We start from the raw sequence: 19,787 nt of genomic DNA, 5'->3' as shown, positions 1-19,787 counted from the left end.
CACCTCTCTGCTTTCACCTTACTGCTTTCACCTTACTTTTCTCAGCACCACCACTCAGAGGTGGCAGATCCACAGCTCCCTACCCCTAAGCAAAGGGGCAGAAATTTTCAAGGACATTGTGTCAGCTTGTAATTTTCTTTCTTGTATCAGCTTTTAAATGTGACAGCAAGACTTGAGCAGAAGGCAGTGAATGTTGCCTGGCTTAAAGATGAAAGATGATAATCACCTTATCAGAAAGTGACAGGAAAATGACTCTTGGCTCCCATGTAATTTTGAACTCAGTGGGAGCTTGGACCTGGGAGCTGTTGCCCCTCTCTCATAATCAATCTCCTGAAGATCTGTTGAGTGCTAATCAGAATCTGTTCATGTTGCCTTCATACCTGTACTTACTTTGATGATGTCTTCCACAAGGCAGTCAGTTCTTCAGAATAAGAATTAACTCATGGAACTCCTAGCCACATGATAATGTGACTGCTGAATTTTTAAAGGGATTTAAGGGAAAAACCCTCAAAAAATAGAAAAAAATAATGAATGTCTTAGAAATACAAAGAATAAAATGTTTGGCCAAGATGGTCCCTTATTTGTAAAGCTCTGTAAATGAGAAAAGTGAGCAAGAGAATAATTTTTTTTTAAATATATATTTTTAGCATCCTCTACTTGCTACTGTTGGAGCATGGAACTGAGCTAGAGGGAACTCTGGTCTGACTCAGTATGGTCTGTGCTCTTAATGCTCTCTTTCTCACCTCAAACCTTTCCCGGCATCCATCTTACATCCAACATTTCTCAATTATTTATTCATTCTGCCCCACTCTTCTGCCACCCAGTGATGGATTGCCAGTAATTTTGTGGGTCTCCTAGAAGATAAATGCTCCCACTTCATCTCTGGTAAAGCTGCATGACCAGGTAAATGAGGGCCAGGGCTCATAACCTATTCATTTACAACCAGGAACATTTTCTAACATACACATAGACAAGGGCAGCAGTCACAGCAATTTTGGAGACCAGCTTGTATTAAATCCTCTCACTGAAAATATTAACGCTCAATGATGCATACACAGTTATATATGGATCATTAAGTATACATACATAGAAACATACATATTAATATACACACATGTGGGTGTGTCTACATAAATATATATTTATCAGCACAGACAAACTTAATGATCCCCATCTATAAATGAGTGTCTGCACACACACACACACACACACACATATAATGAGTCTACTAAAATGATAGCAAAGCTCTGCAGGGCTGTGAAGTAAAAAGGTTATTTCTCTTTATGCAGGTTTGGAGAGGTGCTTAGCACAGGAGATGAAGTGGCAGTCATAATAATTATGAGTCAGAGCTGGAACAACATAAAGCCCTTCTCTGGACCCACAAAAACATCTTGTCTCTGATTTGAATGGTACAGAATAGCAACTCTCTAGAGCAAATACTGCTTCTGTTTGGATGTATCACAACCAACTAGAAGGAGAATACAATCTGATTCCTTTTCCCTGGTGGACAACCTCAGGCAAGTAACATGCTGTGCCTACAGCTTGTCAACACAGAAATGTTAGATCTGACCCATTAGAACATGAAATCATTAGAAGATATACTAGTCGCCAGTGAGGGCTACAGGACAGAAGTTAGAAAACTGCAGATTTCAAAAAGACTAGTGCTTTCTAGGCATTCATTAGGTCACCTAAGAGCCTGCCTAATGCATAGCCCTTATGCATTATTTTCTAAAGACCTTTTGTTTTCTACAGCTGCTTTCCTCACACCTGCACCAAACACTGCAATGTGCTTTGGTACACACCTCTTGAGTGCTGTGACACTAAGGGAGCTGAACTGACCATCTTGTCAGATGACATGAGTGTCAAAACAACAGTGAAAGGAACTGCAGAAGTGGATGATCAGCCAGGAATGGAGGAAGGGAGAGTGGGTTAGGCAGTAGCTCTAAGTTAGACCAGCTCACACAGTCTCATGGTACTACAAAGCTATATTCTTAGCAGATCCCACTTAGCTATGCTTGTAAGGAAATAACTCGCACCCTTATAGCAGCATGAAATAAAAAAATCATAGAATAATTTAGGTTGGAACAGACATCTGCAAGACATCTTGTCCCATTCCCCACTAAAAGCTGTTTCCAATTCAAAGTACACTAAGATATTCAGAATCATATAATGCCCCTACATGCAAATCTACAGATTTTACCATATTGATAAGTTCTTTAGGACTGTCTTAAGACATGTATACACAGCACAAAACACAGAAGATCCAGAACACCTAGGATGCTTGTACAGTACAGATACTGCAACTGCTCACATAATAGCCATGAAGTGGTGTGAAATCATGTGCTAAAACTGTTGCTGCTTCCTACAGCCCAGAGAGCCCCTCACAGGATGTGCCACAAAATGAAGGTTGGGAATAATAGTCATTCTACTGATATACTGATTTTAATAAGATAGCATTATGATAATATTGTTAATAATGCAATACATTAATAATAGTTGGACTATAATGACTATTTAATACACATTTCCCTCAGAATATTATTTTTTGGAAGTAGTTTAACAAGACCACTTTGATACAAATTAATGGAAGAAATTTTTCCTAACAGGAATTAGCCGAGACCACTAGATGAACTATCTTGTACTTTCCAGGATGAAAGACAAATCTTTAAAAGACCCTAACCTACCCAGTTTGATGGTACACAAACATAAACACAGTCTTAGTCTCTCTGCCTCAGCTCTGCTTCTACTCTACGAGCTCCCACTGATCCCATCGTCAGCTGGGGGATGTTAATCCCAAACCGTTGTGCTCCTCTCATCAGCTTCTTGAAATCACTGGGATTTCTACCTGCAAACACAAATTCCATGTACCTCCAACCACCATGTGTTATCTTTGCTCAGAGGATGGCCAGTAGCAATAGAAAGGCATTGATTTCTTCTCAGCCAAAGCTTCGACAAGCTCAGCATGATCCTACACTGCCCTTACAGATGAGTTCACTAAAATTCTCATTGTGAGAAATACCTAAGTGGTCTGCATAGAAATGGTTTGCATACAGGCTTTATAAATGGGCTCTTTCCTCCTCGGTTCCTTTAATGCTGTGGATAGGAATTTCTCTAAATATTTATGGCAAGTATCATGTGAAATTTCTTTGTATGGCTTTTATAGACTATTAAGAATAGTTTTCAAAATTGCTAATGATGACAGTAATAATAAAAACAATAACAATAGCAATAATAATACACCTGCCAAGATTTCAAAAGAAAAAGAGCTAGCTCTCAACAAAGCTGATACACAATATTCAGCAAGGTAACTCACTTCCTACATTCTCCATCAGAAGACTACAAAAATGTAAGTAACAATAACCTTAGATTTAAAATGCATGTTTCATCTCAAAAGAAAACTGCATTGATTTATAAAGTAAATGGGCTAAATCCATAGCTAGTTGCAACTGATTAGCTCCATTGATTTCAATGAAGGTGCTGATGTGTAGATTTATTTGAGCTCAGATCCATCTCTCTTCACGTGTATGTGTGTGTGTGTCTGCATGTGTGTGTGGTTGGAAAGTGATACACATTGTGCACTGCACAAAGAATTTCACAGAAAAACACCATATTAACCAACACCGAAAGTGACACATTATTGCTGCATTTGTAGAAGGATGTGTAGACTGAACAGAATGCAGGCTCTAATCTTTAGCTGAGGATTGGCATGTATTTCCCCAACAGGATTCTCACAGCAGTCTTATGAAAAGGCTCACAGGTATATCATATGCTGTTGTGTTTTGCTCTTTGCAAAAATAGGGGCAGTATTTGCAGATAGAAAGGTAGCAGATGAACAGATATATTCTTCTACACAAACAAGCACTTACTTTCATGAGGAAAAAGCCAAAGCCAAGGCACAGTTTTGGAGTGAAGAAAAAACTAGCAACCCTATCAGAATTGATACCACCTCTACTGCAATAAAATCTCAACAGATGTCTGTGACAGACACAGAGGCTGCCTCATCCTGCCCCAGCACGGTTTGGGAAACAAGGGTGCCACTCCTATGCTTTATAGGCATAAAGAACAACCATAATTACTTAGCCTGGCCTTCCTAGGACACTAGCACAGGTGATACAGATGGGCTATACAGGAATTGGCTACACCTTCCTGATCCTCCCACAACTACAGCACCAACACACTTCTTTTGTCATGGTGTAGATGGCAAAGAAGCCAGCTCAAATAACCCTTTGCCAGAAGAGGATTTCCCCCCAGCTCCTTTTGTACAGCTAAGGTGAGCTCAACTGCAAGTACAGACCACTCCTCACCACACAGTCACTTCTGTTTGTGTAAGGCTGATGTCAGTCTGGTTTTTCAAAGGTATACCAACACAAATCACACAATCCAGTTGGAATAAATTCAAATCACTAGCAGAAATGTGCAAGAAACACAACTGTTATCTGATCCAAGCTTCCTCAGAAACTGATGACAAGCATACCCAGCAGTCTACTCTCAGTCTGTCACTACCTGTGACACCAGCAATGAGATCCACCTACACATTTCTGCCAAATAAGTAGGCAGATGGACTGAAGCCTAGAAGAAAATATACTGGGCCTGAATCTCTTTTCTCTTGCAAGTAGCAAAAATATGCAGGAACTTCAGGTGCAGGTGCAGGAAACGCAAACTAACTGCAAGGCGACATTCACAGTATATCTCCTGCCCGAGTTGGAGTGCTGCAACAGTGTCTGATGTGATTAACCATAAGCACTCCTTCATGCCACTGCAGATATGCTTCTCAGTCATGCCTCAGTCTAAGGCATCTTAGCCACCTTGCTTTTTGATCTTTTTCAAGCAACAAAGTCAGTGCATCTAGTCCTTGCTTTGTTCAGAATCTCAGAGCAGAGTGCTCTGATCTGCTTTGTGCAAGAGGTCGGATGACTTTTCAAAGATTCCTTTGAATTTAAAAAGTTCCCTCTCTCCCCTAGTGGTTAAACTCAGATCCTGACCTGTTCTTGGGCCAATAGTACTCCACCAATTCCACCAGCCTTACCCGGTGCTTCAGTACTCTTGGGAGGAAGAAGGTCCAAGCACCTTCAGTGCTAAGCCAGTCTCTTCTTTCCATGGCATGGGTGAATCATAGCATACTACATCCCAGACCAGGAAGGTTGTTCTGAGCTCAGCTCTGCATTTGCACACTGAGAGCACCTTTTGCTTGAGCTAAAACCAGACATACAGTCCACAATGCAGATATCAAGCAACAAGGTTTGGGGATATTCATATATCCCCAAACAACAGCAATCTCAAAAAGACAGTCAAGCTGCACAACCGGAGCAAGGGCAGAACTGACATTAGGTGCAACCATAAAGATCTCTGGACTTCTGAAGAGCACTGCAGTCCCTGGGCCATCAGATCCAAGGAAGACAATCGCAGCAATTTATGAGAAGGGACCTCTGGATGTCACTAGTCCAAGCTCTTACTCCAAGACAGACTGTTGCCAACTATAGATCAGGGCATCTGTTTGCCACATGATGCATGGACTCTCCACCTGGGTCTGTGACCATCAGCAAAAACCACAAAACAGCACCATGCCTTCATGAAATACCATATGTGTAGCTACACAATGCTGTGCTACACACCATGAGGCTCACCATGCACTTGGGGATCTCCATGCATCCCTTCTGACATCACATTTTAAAAAAGTTAAGAGCTGCTATACTTACGTCATTATCTGGGTCTCTATGCCAGGGTCTACAAGGGATCCATCCACAAAAAGTGGTGTTGATGTGAAACTGTATTTACTCCAGGATCTTCCCTCATCAAAACTCACCCTGGGATAGAAGCAGACAAGATTTATACACATAAGACGACTTACTCTAGAGCAACTGCAGCAATTAAATGTTGGCTAAGGTCTGCAAGCTCCAGCAGCTAGATTTATAGACAAGCACCAATCTTTGCCATTTCCCAGCCCACTAATTCATGCTCTTGGTGTACTCTGAAAGATCAAAGTCTTAAAAAGTATAAACACTGGCAATAAAGACATGGATATACTTGCTCCAGCTGTACATCAGACCTCAAGGGATCAAGAGGCATTGCCAAGTCCTGTTTCTGGACCTCCAACAGCACCTCACATGAGGCATCACTGAGCATAAGCAGCCCTGGCCTGAATGCATGATTATTGCTGTCAACGCCATGGGACATTTCCACACATGCGTGTATCAATGCCATATGGCATTAGCTACATTAGCTCTCTCTAGCCCTATTAATATTTTTTTGCATACTATCTCAGAGGTAGTCTCCATTTTACAGAGAGGTAGAGGAAGGAGGCCAAACCGAGCCACAGTGTGGGTGCTCTTTGCCTGTTACAGTTCTGAGCAAAGTTGTATGCTGGTTAAAATTAAGGCATTTTCCTTCTTAGAGGCTGAGAGTGTTCACACTGTCAGTGACAAGCCATGGTCATTCAGTGGTTTTTGATCATCTGTCCCCAGCCACAACCACTGTGCACCTCACGTTCTGCTTTTATCAAAGAGCACATGTATCCTAACCCAGCTGATAAGGTCTTGGTTGAATTAGAGTTAGTACAGCAGGCTTTTAGATTAGCAGAGGAGGGTTAGCCAACCCGCTCTTAGCTACACCCCAGCAACCTATCTATCTCTTGACAACTGCAAAGGAATAAGTGAATGAACAGGCTAACAGACTACACCAGCAGACAAACTGGGTCAGGACTCCGGTGGCCTCTGCCTTTAGTGCCACTTCCCAGCCTCCCTCATGGATTTCCCCCACCCCATCCATGGCTCAGGAGCCCCTTTGACACCAGCTCTGACACAGCCTTGCCTGGCCATGGGCCTGACACCCAGGCTGATGTCCCAGCCTGGCCTCGGCCTGTCCCTGTTCCCCGTGAGCTGTCTGACACCCAGGGCTGGGGCTGCCCTGCTCCTAGCTGGGGTGGTAGGATGGGCCCTGGCTGTGAGATCCTGCCCTACTGTGCCAGGGACCTCAGTGGGCTCTAAGCTTCCCAGCCCTCAGTGATCTACCAGTCCTCATGTCACCTCGATAGCCTGTGCCGACAACACCACAGAAAACAGCCAGAGAAGGGTGTGCACACCCAGCTGCAGGTAAGACAGACAACCTGCAGGTTGTCAGCATCCAGCTCCCAGAGCTGCTGCCCATGAACAGTTCTAAAAACAACCAAGTTTCTCTCTGCCCCCAGACTCTCCACACAATTTCTGCTTGGAATTTCAGCTCCAAATTATACCAGCAAAGGAAGAACAAACAGAGAAGCGCAAAGGTTTACTGGCTATAAAATTATTTGATCCTCTCCCAGCAGGGTCATTAGAGTTCTCTGTAATTCTGTGAGGTGCCTGTGCTGTGAAGGCTGACAGATTACCCTCGATGGACATTACCAAAGAGACAATCATGGCACAAACTACTTCTCTGAATAGCAGGAAAGACTTCTCATTTTAAAGTAAGATTAAAAAAGAAGCTTACCCTGTTTTCTAGGAGAGGAAATTTGGGTGGGATGCATGCACGTGTGTGCATGTGTACATGCATCTGAGCACCTGGATCTGTCTGAGAGCGCCTTGCTGGGAACTGAATCCTCCCCACTCCAAGTAGGCAGCATCGGGGACACTATCTGAGATGCTACCAAAGGACCAGGAGGCCATTGTAATATGCATTGTAAACAACAGCTTACACCAACCTCAGATGTCTAATGTGCCAAGGCTTGCAGTCACCATTCCCTAAGTATCTGCTTCTCACAGCACCTAGCAAAATACCTTCAACTGTCTCACAATGCACATCTTCCAGATTAGGAAGCTGACTATAGACCGAAGACAGAAAACTGGGAGTACAACAGCATACAAAAAGTTTATCTGCCCTAAATCTATTTATTTAAATGTATGTATCTTCCCATATACCTGTACATTTGTATGCTGTTCTGCTTGCATGCTGATTTATCTAAATAGCATTTCAATTTCTGGGGAACAGCATGCTTCATTAGCTTAGCTAAAGTTCTCTTGGTTTTTCAATTACCCGGCCCTCTTTTCTCCAGGATGAACCTTATTGTACAATGTCTCAGCCTGAGAACTAATAGATATACATGTACCCTTTAATCTATTCCACTCCTGCCCATAAAACAGGTGCCTACTGAGGCAATATGAACCAAATTCCAAAGCCCCTAAGGGTACAATTTTGGAGGAAACCTGTTGGACCTTCTTGATAACAGCTCTAATTCACTACTCATTTAATAGAGTGGGTGGGGCACTCATAGCACTGCACATGCCATTTCATGAGACTCAGTGGAAAGGAGAACATCTGAAAGGAACCTCTGCAAACTAAACAAAGGTGAACTGGGCTCTCAGCTGCTATGGAAAGTCAGCCTGTAACCAAATCTTTCCCAGAGTCTAAGCACAGGCACTTGTATGTAGTGTGCTTTTTATGTCCAAAGAGCCTTCACAAGGTAAGGTACAATTAAAACAGTTACACCTGCGTTGAATAATATAGTAATAAATTGTTAATACATGATCTACAGCTCTTTTAGTAAATGGCTCACCTTTCACTCTTCCAGAGCAAAACTTGCCACAGCCTGGTGTACTTACTGCTGGTGACACCTACCCTTGGCTATCACACACTTCTCCTGCCTTGGCTCATACCTGGTTTGGTGTAAAGACTTCAACATGGTCTTGATGTCCTCTTTCCTGAGGGCACTTCAGGTATAGTCATGACTGAGTTACCTATCAGAGGCAAATGTTTCTAGTGACACAACAACACATTCTAACCACAGACAGAAAGCTGAAGTCTGCTGGAAGCATCATTGTGGGTCTACCCTGTTACTACTCTCCTCTATATGTCCAGTTATGGAGGCTGTTGGCAAGAGGATGCTTGCCTAGACTAACCTCTGACCCTGTCTCAGTATGGCTATGTATATTAAGTTACGACTGCAACAGGCTTCCTTATGATAAAACAAACAACCTGTTTCCTGAACACTAAAAAGCAAGACAAAGATTGCAGCCCTCACTTTGCATATAATGACTTGCTTGCAATCCCACATGGGGGCACAGACCTCATAGAGAACACGTGGTGCCCCTATCCTAGAAAAATTACAAAGCCTTTGGAATATGAGCCAATACATCCTGTGGTTAACCATCCACTATCACACCAAAACTAAAGTAATCATTTCTTTAGCTCAGGTGGTAAAGAAATGTGCTCAGATGCAACATATTCAGACTTTAACAGAAATCTATGTTGCAGTCATCCCAGAGTCATCTGTCAGGGCAGGAATATTAAGTCCAGAAGCTTTTCATATTGAAAAAGTAGCCATTAATGTTCTTAAGGTACATCTCTGGAACATTAAGCTTGTGATGGGTAAAGACAGCCTGTCTTGAGGTCTCTAGCTTCTGAATGACTGTAATTTAACTGAAGGATTTTGTACAATAATGACTCAGGTAGAGGAGACCTTAACACCTCATCACTGCTGCCAAACACCATTGCTTTCTTTTTCTATTTGACTGAAGGCCACATTTCCTCTTCCGCCTGAAAAGCATGAGATAGACATGTGCTTAGCACCATCAAGCTGAGAGACAACTCAATCTTGCAGACAGGAACACAAATCTTGTCTCTGAAGGCTATTTCTAACTGATTCACTTTTAAACAACATTAGAAGCTGGGTAGGTCAGTCCATTAGCCATGCCCCTCTTCCACTCAAGACCAGAGACTGAAGGTGATGCTAATACACACATTTTCTGTAAACAAGGTTAGTTCTGAATTTCAGAATGCCTCTCTCCAATGCTTAGCTGGTGCGGGAGTGAGAGGGGCAAAGGCTAAGGAGAGGATAATTTTGAACGGCATCTTTAGTGCTTAGAGTATTATAACCCATTTATAGCAAAACAGTATCTTCAGCTGAGAAATCATTTTGCCCTATTCTGCCTCCAACTCTATTCAGTTGCCACCACTGTAACTCTGGAAATTGACAGTGAAATCCTATAGGAGACAGTGACATTAGCAACATATCTTTATTGTCCTTACCAACACCTACTGCCCTCTCCCTCCCTCTATCTGTCTTACCTGTTTAACACTAAATTCTGTAAAGAAAAAGCAGAAATGAGACACACATCATCTCAGAAATATCTGTAGCACAAAGGATGACTTCTCACTCAGTATATACATGTCTGTGGGAAAGAAACCTCACTTGAAGTCTCATAGTACATTACTAGTGCAAAGAATAACTCATATATGTGTGTGATTATGTATAGAGCCATTTATAAAGCCATTATATTTATAAAATGGTACAATAATCATTATATTTATCATCAGAACTAACATGATGGTAAAACACAGATAAGAATGATCTCATTTGCTTATTTTGTCGACACTAGCAGATGTTGACCAGGTGATGCAAAAGATATTAGCACAACTGTCAGCTTATCCACAACAGGAAATCTTCTCAAAGTAACAAGTTTCCTTACCACATGTGCCGGATGGGCACTGATGTGTGTTTCATGGCCACTAGTGTCCCTCCCCAGTCCAGAAACCACACGTTGTATTCCTCCTCAAAGATCTGCAAACAAATTAGGTACTGCATGAGTGCTCCACTACACTGGGAAGGCAAGACTCAGAAGAAGAATAGCAAAAGGCTCCATGCTTTCCTTCACTCTGCAAAACATACCTGTCTCCAGGAATTTCCACCATCAGGAGAGATGAACACGCCAACATCAGTGTAGGAGAGCTCAGAGCCAATATTGCCTGCAACATAAGTGTCAGACATTCTTGTAAGGATGAACACAGAACTACAGTTTTCCAAGAAACCAAAATTACTTGGCCCAACCAGTGCTTTTTTGCTGTTCTTGATTCTATTTTCATCTAAAAACAACACCATGGTCAGGTGGCAACATTCACTTACAAAAGCTGTGCCATTTGCAAACTGACACTGGGGAGAAACAGTATTGTTGGCTTATTTTCCCAACAGATAGCATTGTCCATAATTGCAAGCCACTAAAGGCAAGCTTATTCTAGTCAAGGACCTAATACTCAAAAATCTGCATGTGAAACCCCATGCCCATTTGGTGCATAAAAATCATCAGAATGGCAGCAGAATAGTGGCCACTGTCCCCAGCTACCGGGTATTTCATTCCATATACGTTTTTCTCTGAACTTGTAGTCTTTGTGCTCTGGCTGGTGAGTTGCATTTCTGTGATCTGCCAGTCTTTGTTAAGGATAAGGTAATTACCTTTGTTTCTAATTTTTGTGTAAAGGAGAGCATTCAAAGGGAAGTTACTCATACAGCTGACTTTAAAGGTGAAACCCAGGCCCCACTGAAGCCTATGATTATGGGGCTAGAAAGTCTATTCAAGATTCTGTCAAAATTCTCAAACACATAACTGATCTCAGAACCTGCAGTCAAATAAACAAAGCTTCTTCCTGGGTTTACGAATGGTTTGCAATTAATGAGAACTATGATGTAATGAAATATAAGTTCCACTTGAAGGAAACCTTGTTTGCTTAGATATGAACCTCACCTAGGGGCAGAAACAGTTCAGAAAATTAAGGTGGGTCAAATGATTTTGCAGCAGAGAGGTAAAGACCAGACTGAACAGCGTTCTAGACTATGTTGATTGTTCTTATTGACCTAGCTGTCCCAAACTGTGAGTTTAAACTTACTGGTTATTTGGTACGGTTCTTAATTTTAATCTTGTAACTTCCATTATGATGGAAACTGTTCTGCTGACTGCCTTATAGGATGAACTACTCTGCCTTCACCATGTATTAGGGAATGGATATGCCACACATCAGAACAATGCAATGAAAAGCTCAAACATCAACTTCAACCATACATAGAGAAAGCAAAGCAGAACACCACTTGGAGACACTACCTCAGAGCTTGAAACAGGGCATTTTCCAAGGTCCCTCACCTGAGATGACAGAGAGGACCTCAAATGTTACAGTGATAAACCTTAATACAGAGTAAATAATGAACTTGGACTAAATCTCCAGCCCTCTGCAACCTCTGAGCATCCACCAATAGTTGCAAGAGAAAGTTGCCCAATATCTGAAAAAATTGCACAAGCAATGAATAGATCTTACTAGTTTATTCTCCACACTGCCCCAAGGTCAGCATCTTGCTTCTGCTTCCAGAGTTAAAATTGCCAGAAACACCAGGCTCACTGAACAATGCAGGTCTGCTTTAAATTAATATGTTTTCACCTCCCCATATCCCAAAGCACCCAGTGGTTCAGGGTAAAGCTACCACAGTCATCCAGAAACAGTTTTTTCTGCTGGTCTACCAACAGTACCTTCAATCAGTGCTAGGTGGGATTCTGGTGGTATGAACCTCTGCCCCGTAGGAAGCAGGCAGATGTAACACGGACAAATCAGAAGGCCTCCCAATGATAATGGCCCACAGCCACCATATTGTGGTCAAACCCATGACTTCTTTGTTCTAAGCCCATGACTTCTTTACCCAGCGAGCCACTCTTGTACCTTCCAAATGAGGCTTTTTAAAGCAGGTGTAATTTCCATGGAAGGAAGGAAGAACTAATATTTTTTCTTCAAAAATAGCAAAGGGAGAGGTGGCACTCTTACACATCTGTAGCATCAACAAGAGCATAATAAAAACACACTAATGAAAATGTTAATTAGATTTCTGACATTTAATGCTGGAAAATGATAAATTAAAACCCAGATGCAGGTTGACACTCTGTCACCATCATGGAATCCAACTAGCCACATTGTTGTGACAGCATTGTTTCAAAAAATAAAAACTCTGGCTCAGGGAAGCATTCAAGAAAGGCTTTTCCATAAGTGCTCAGGATATAGAAAATGTCACACTGTCCATCTACCTAATCTTCTTCCTTGACACCGGCAAGAGTGACCAGCTGCTTCAGATGAAGCTACAAGGAAAACCTGCCGTGGGCAACCATACAGGACAGTCTATAGGAACATCCAGGTTCACAAGGACAAATCTAGTGTGTCAGTCAAAAGGTCTGTTTAGCCCAGTGTCTTATCATGAGTGGAAGCCCTCAAGAATTAGAAACTGACTTAGAGGCAGAAGCTTAAGTTTTGTATCATCTTATTTTAAATATCAAAACTGGAAAAACAACTTTCCAAACAGGGATTTCCAGACTGTGGCAAGGAAAGAGAGTAAAAAGGTGAGATTCAGTTGCTATCACTTCTTTCTGTTTGTTTTCCTGTGCAAACTTATTCCATTATTTTCTTCATTCTCTTCATCTAGTTTTTTTCAGCTCCATGGATTCAGACCCCACCAAACATAACTAAGTCCCAAAGAAGTCAAAAGCATTTGGCAGCTGTACAATTAGATGCTAAAACATAATTCTTCCCTTTGCAAGAATCTAACCTCTGTCCCCATATCAAGAGTCCGAGTTTCCAACCATCACTGGAAATGTACCACTGTAAATCAAAGAGTAAGACACAGATTGTTTGAGCAGCCAATGCCTGTGAGAATAAGTTGCAGTGCTTATCCTGGAAGACATTCACCAACATGGTAAGATGCTCCTGTTGTGAAACTGGTTAGTGGAAACAGATGTGTATATTCCCAACAGGTTAAGCTTTTTATTGTACAAAGCAGTAAGGCAGAAATTATATTCTGCCATTTAAAGGTTAATTGTTAGACTGGGAAAGCATTCATCCCATGCACTGGCAGCTTGAAAAGAACCTAATTTACTAACAATTTAGATCAATGCCTAGAATCTCACTGTTCTGCTATTTGCTTCCTAAAAGGTTAAAGAAAAAAAGCCTCTGCAATCACAGCATCATGAGTAGGGCTTGCTCCTAAGCATCCATCTAGCAAGTGTGACCTGCCAGAAGTGATGACTCCACTTGGCTATGCATAGGAAGATCTGGAGGTTTAAACTAAATTATCTTGCTCCATTTCTCCTGGATCGGTGAACTGGAAATCACATGGTGTTTCCCTTGTTGAGATATAAATGTCATGAAGGGAACCTGTCTCTCAGGTTCTGGCTTAGTCTGACAGACACATGGAAGAACAGAAGGACATGAGAATGGAAATGGTTGGAAGAAAGAGTGTAAATTCATATAGGCAATATGCTAACATGACACACTTGCAAGCCACTACTAGGCTGAACAGGACAAAGTAGATAAATTGAGCCTTAGAAAGAATGGTTAAGATATTTGGACATATTTGAGCATACGTAGAAGCCTCCCTGTGAAAAGGCAGGACAGCCTGCATGCTTCAGAGGCCAGCTTTCAATAGCACCAGCCATTCAGAATGCACTTTGTTAGCCCAGTAGCTCCCATAGAACTGTGGGAGTTCTGAATGTGGTTGGTAGCCCCATCCATCCTGACTAAGCTGTATGCTGTGTGCACACAGGGCCTGTGATAGTTGTCAGATTAATTACAGTGGGTCAGTCATTGCCACTGTGAAGCACTGTAGCAGGTTGCCATTAAAACATCACAACCTGCCAAAGCACTGTTTTGCAGAACAACCCGAAATAACAATGACCCATGCAGTGTTGATGAAGTGTTGCTAGTCTTAGAGCAATATAGTGTTGAAAGTAGGTGCCATGCACAAGACAGGTAATCATGAAGTCCAGGCTTCACCTGACAGGCTTTCTGTCAACTCTGTGCTTGCTACTCAAAAGGTGGAAGGTACTCAGACCTCCTAGGAGTGTAGCCATAATTACAGATCCTATTCTCATTCATGGTAATCCAGCAAGCAGGTAGACACCTACATCAATGGTTGTAATGATGTCAAGTGAGTGGAGATAGTAATGCCAGTTGGTAATGATCCCTTTCAGGTGTGGGCTTAGACCTGCATATGGGTTACTGTAGAGCAACAAATACCTGACAGGCATTACCTTTTTTGAAGTCAGGAGCCACATGCCTTCTCCTAGCCCATAGCAAATGGGAGTTAATGTGAATTAGCTCAACATGCGCAGAAAGAGAACTGAAAGCTTTTACACCAACAGGAAACATCCTCTATACTCTCAGGCTCCCAGTGAGGCATGGGTGAGTGGTGAGAAGCACTTACGTTCTTACCTGTTGCCACTAGCAGCCCAGGGGCTGTCTCTTTGCTGGAAATGCTTCCTGAAGTATATGGATTCTCTGAGAGTTGCAGATGTAAGTGCAATGAGCAAAATGGCTGTTGACAGGAAACAAACAAAAGGCAGAAGCTTTAATACACAACAAGTTAAATATCAGAGGAACCCTTGGTGACTGCACACAGATGCTCTGATCCTTCTGAAAATGACCCCTCTGCTCTTAGCACTGTTACAAATAGCAGCATATGTTCATTTTCTGAATAAACATCATAAAAGTAGCTGAGAGGAAGAGAAGCAGGAACGCTGCATTACAAGCAAGCATGTCTTCACTTGTTTTTAACAACAATTTGATCTAGAGTACTTTTTCCCAGAAACTTTCTTATTCTGACTTATCTTCCATAAAAAAGGTCAAAAAAGATAGTCAGAATTTTCCCTTAAAATCTAGGAAGCTATAGAAAAAGAAATCTACTTAATTCACTTAACCCCCAGCAGGTCAAGAGAAAAAACACAGGCAGAGTTTTGTTAATCCAGTGACTAAAATAAGCAGCTCTGAAGGAGTCAGTTGTGCTTTGGAAAAGGTCTGCCACTCACCAGCTGGCAAACTACAGGATCCCCTCTTAGATCAGTGTCCGGTGCCTGCAGCAAACGCCAGTCTCTGCCTTTGTTGTAGGTAATGAAAGTCTTGATTTGGTCATCTATCTTCCTGTTAGCCAGGAATATGCCTTTGATCCCTGCTACCTAGGAAAAATGGAGAGAGATGAAAAAATACATCGGAAGAACAGGCCAAAATTAAGGCTCATCTGAGCACCCTCAGGAGTGGAAGGTTTCTGAAAAAGCAATAAAGTCATTTCAATCCAGCCTCTGAAGACTGTGAATGATGCCTGCTCAGCTGAAAGGCCTTGCACTGTCTTCCTCTCTGGAAGAAAAAGACAAGGATGATCACAGAGCAAATCCCTAGGAAACAGGACACTTCTGGATTTCCTTCAGTGCTTGTGGACAGGCTGATGATGGGCTTGAAGGTAGAGCATGCACCATGTCACACACAAGCTCTGTGAGCTTGAGGATGTGGTCTGCTCCACTCCCTTCCCAGATTGGCATAACATGGGAGACAGCAGGTCACATCAGAAGCAGTGTGGGATCTTTTTGTGTGGTATTTTTTTTTCTTTTATACAAAAGATGAAAATCCTGAATATACTGAAACTCCAATGTTTCGCAAACTTGATTTCCTCACTTTCTTTCCACTCCCAAATTCTGTCAAAATCAACCCAGTTGTTCCAAATGTTTTGATTTTTGTCATCAGAACCCATTCCAGCAGAATATGGTTCTGTCTAAATGTCCCCAGGAAGATTTCATGTTGAGTCTGGTCTCTTGCACAGCTGTAAAAGTGACACAGGAAGAAGGAAATTGCTGCAAATCTGCAACTTCCTGGCAACAGTCAGGATGCAAATCCTTCTACTCTAAAGCCCCCTGAGTCACACTACCCTTTGAATGACCCTGTGAAAATCTCTATCAGCATTTAATAGTAAAGAATCTATGATACACAGGTGGGAAATACAGAGTTTGCCCAGGAATGGGAGATGAGGCAGGTTTATTTTAGCTGATTCATCACAACACAGAAATAGATCTTTCTTCCAGAGGCAGGAAAATATATCTAACTAGGTGAAAATAAAATGTAAACCCTGCCCTTCATACTGATCCATGCGTTATTTGTGAGTTTTCTCTTACTGCCTTAAACTACCTGGATTTTTATAAACAAATTGATGATGATGATGTTAAATGGGTTTTATTCTGGCTGAAATAAATAAATGTATAATCCTAACTTCTACATGTAACTGCAAAAACATTTCTCCATGCAGAAGTCAGCCTGCAGCTATTACTATTAGTATTATCTATTAGTTGTTTGTTACTGGCAAAGCACTGAGCCCTGAATCTCAGCAGACCTTTCATCCAACGAGTTATGACATACCCAAACTAGAATGATCTGAAGAAACCAGGAACTGGATCAACTGCTCTGAATGGACTGCTGTTGGCCAAGGCTGAAAGGCCTGGCAGAAAAATGAGAATGGAAGATGATCCAGGGTAGCTGTTATATCTGTGCAAATTCATATAATTCATAAACTGCTCAGTGCTCACAAAGGTGGAATCCACATTCCCTGCCTGCAAGCTCATGTCTCTAGCTGTCCAAGGTGAAAAACAGAAGGATAATGGTTTTCCCTTTCAGAAATGCCACATAGCTACCCAGTCAGTGACTTGAAAGCAACCACCTTGTCACACCTGCAACAGAACGCACTGCATCTATTCCCACATGAGTTAGCTCAGCATCAAATCCAGTAAACGCCTCTGGTCTGATCCCAAAACAAATGAAGATCCTGAAAGGCTGGTAAGAGATTTACACTTGCTTGAACTAGCAAGCAGGTGCTGTTCTTTGTGGGGTGACCTTTACTACATACCTCATAAAGGTCAATGATGATATTCCCCTCCAATCCTCTACTGCTTTTCACATTTTCCAAGGCCAGGGTGAAGTACACCCCTCGGGTGTCCGAGATATACAGGTTGTACGTGTCGTTCTGGTTCCACTCTTGAACAGCTGCAAACACCTGATTCTCATCTGTGCTGATAATATGCATGTCCTGTTAAAAGAAGACAAAAGGCCTATTACTGAGGATCTCAGTATTTCTTTGCCCTTTGGGACATGTAGTAATTACCATGACTTATGGAAGAATGGAGATGGAGCATGAATTATAGGTATGTTAAACAATTTTCTGTTACAGCAAGCCAATAAATTACCACCATTGTGACTTTTCTGCATTTCATTTTTTTAATGATCACCAGCTGGGCGAAGGGGTTTTGTGTTCTTCATTTTTGGTAGCTTCAAGGAATTTCATCCAGTTTCATTTTTTATTTATAAATTTGAAAGTCAGTTTTATCACTCTCGGAAGATTCAAAACCTTGGAGCCTGATGTCCTCATAGTCACTAAGCATGGTGTAGGACCAGGCTAAAAGCAGTGACAATTCCATCCACATGCTGAACTAACAAGCTTGTATTTCCAACTTGTAAAGAACCAGTTTCAAAAAAACTGGGAGTTCACATTTATTTGAAGCTGAGGTATAGGGATCAGTTTGATCTAATGCTGGTAGTGATTTTTAATAACATACTTTTTAATTGAGTATTTGTCTGAGATCTATTATCCCACCCTATGCAGGCTATCAAATAATCCACCTACTAACCTTTGTTGGATTCCTGCTGCTGACCAAGATATGAAAGTCCAGCAAGGGTTTCCCCATTTAGTTTTAATATCAAGAGATGTGACAGTGTATTTTCTCAGTATTCTTTTAAAGCAGCTTCATGGAAATGATTTCCAGGGTGGTGATGAGTATTGAAGCACTTCATCCTTGCCACTGTTGTTGAACAAACTAACACTGGTTCAGCTAAAAGCAAAATCACTGTGGTTATGTGGGACTTCATTTATCTATTTGTATCTATTTAAAATTTCCCCAGGGTGGCAAGGACCCTTGATTAATTTCTTGCACTGTTTCTGCATCAAGAAACCATACTTCTGGAAGTCTCCCAAAGGACTGAGTGACCTGATTTTTGGGAAGAATATATGGGGGAAGATCAGCTCAGTATACCCAACTTGCCTAGGCGGAAACTTAATCTTCTGTGGGAGGTACCTAGATGAAAAGTTGAGGTTAATTAGATGGGGTTATTTCTAATAGAGCTAACATAGCCTATCAGCATGGGATGGAGAGAAAAAACATTTGAGGTCCTAATTCTGCCCCAGTGAGCACAATCAGTGGGAGATTTGCCATTTCCCTCAATGAAGGAAGACCAAACCAGGAAGTTTGTTCTTGCTCAACAGCTCTAATTCCTTAAAGATTAAGTACAGATCTGACCTATTGCAGCAGTGTGAAAATAAAGCAAAACACCCAATGACTTCAATCTGTTTTGACTAGTTGCAGTGGAAATACTGCATTACCCTATTGCCAGCCTCATATATGTACAACTCCAGCAGAGTTCATTAATCTACTGCTGACAGTATAGTTATTACTGTACAGCAAAAATGTTCTAGTGACTAAGGGCAGCATAAACAAGCCTCCTTTACGTGGCTAGAAGACTTTGCCATGACACCTAGCTTAAAAGTACTTTTGATTTTTTAAATGAGAAAAGTATCCCTGATTTTATACTGTGCACCAATTCCAAACCAGGGCCACCAACAAATCTATCTTATAACAGGCTAGCAACCTGTGACAGCATCAGTCAATAAAGCAGGACAGTCATAGGGCAGTCATTCTCTCTATCCACTTGTCTTTTTAATGAGGGGCAGCTTTCAAGGCCAATCCATAAGGTGGGAGCATAAATAATGTTTTTCTCCTGAAAAACGGCAGCAGGGTTTCCAGGTTTGGCGTGTGGTCAGACATTCTGAATCCCACACCACCAGCATGGAATGACAAACAAAAGAAACTATATCTGTGCTATGCAGGTGTCAATACACCATGGACTGTGATCAACCCAAATGGGAAGAATTTGAGGTGCAACACTGGGAGTCTGAGATGCAAATTTCTCACAACTTTTAAGTTTTCGGATACAAATTAAAGAAAATATGCTGTATCTGCTAAACTGCAGATATCCCATAGGCAATCAGAAGGGTAGATCCAGCCCACAAGACAAATCTAGTCAACTATCTTACAATTATCCCAAGAAATTTTCACTTGTAGAAGGAAAGGGAAGGCCACTACTGTTGATTATCAGCCCTCTATGACAGTAGCCTCAACAGCCATTCTGAGGCTCCAAAGAACAGCAAC

General features: G+C 41.7%; 1 protein-coding gene across 1 annotated transcript in view; it reads right to left on the bottom strand.

The window, feature by feature from the left end:
* The window catches only part of SORCS3 (sortilin related VPS10 domain containing receptor 3), a 216,492-nt gene that overhangs the window by 48,339 nt on the left and 148,366 nt on the right, over positions 1-19,787 (bottom strand). Inside the window, exons 10-15 of the mRNA XM_074875690.1 lie at positions 17,435-17,614; positions 15,576-15,722; positions 14,983-15,085; positions 10,637-10,713; positions 10,437-10,528; positions 5,697-5,804 (exon numbers count right to left, since the gene is read on the bottom strand). Coding sequence (XP_074731791.1) covers positions 5,697-5,804; positions 10,437-10,528; positions 10,637-10,713; positions 14,983-15,085; positions 15,576-15,722; positions 17,435-17,614 — 707 coding nt within the window. The remainder of the gene's footprint in view (positions 1-5,696; positions 5,805-10,436; positions 10,529-10,636; positions 10,714-14,982; positions 15,086-15,575; positions 15,723-17,434; positions 17,615-19,787) is intronic.

This window comes from Strix uralensis, chromosome 7 (genome assembly GCF_047716275.1).
Source record: "Strix uralensis isolate ZFMK-TIS-50842 chromosome 7, bStrUra1, whole genome shotgun sequence".
NCBI lineage: Eukaryota > Metazoa > Chordata > Aves > Strigiformes > Strigidae > Strix > Strix uralensis.
This window is presented reverse-complemented; position numbering and strand designations above follow the sequence as displayed.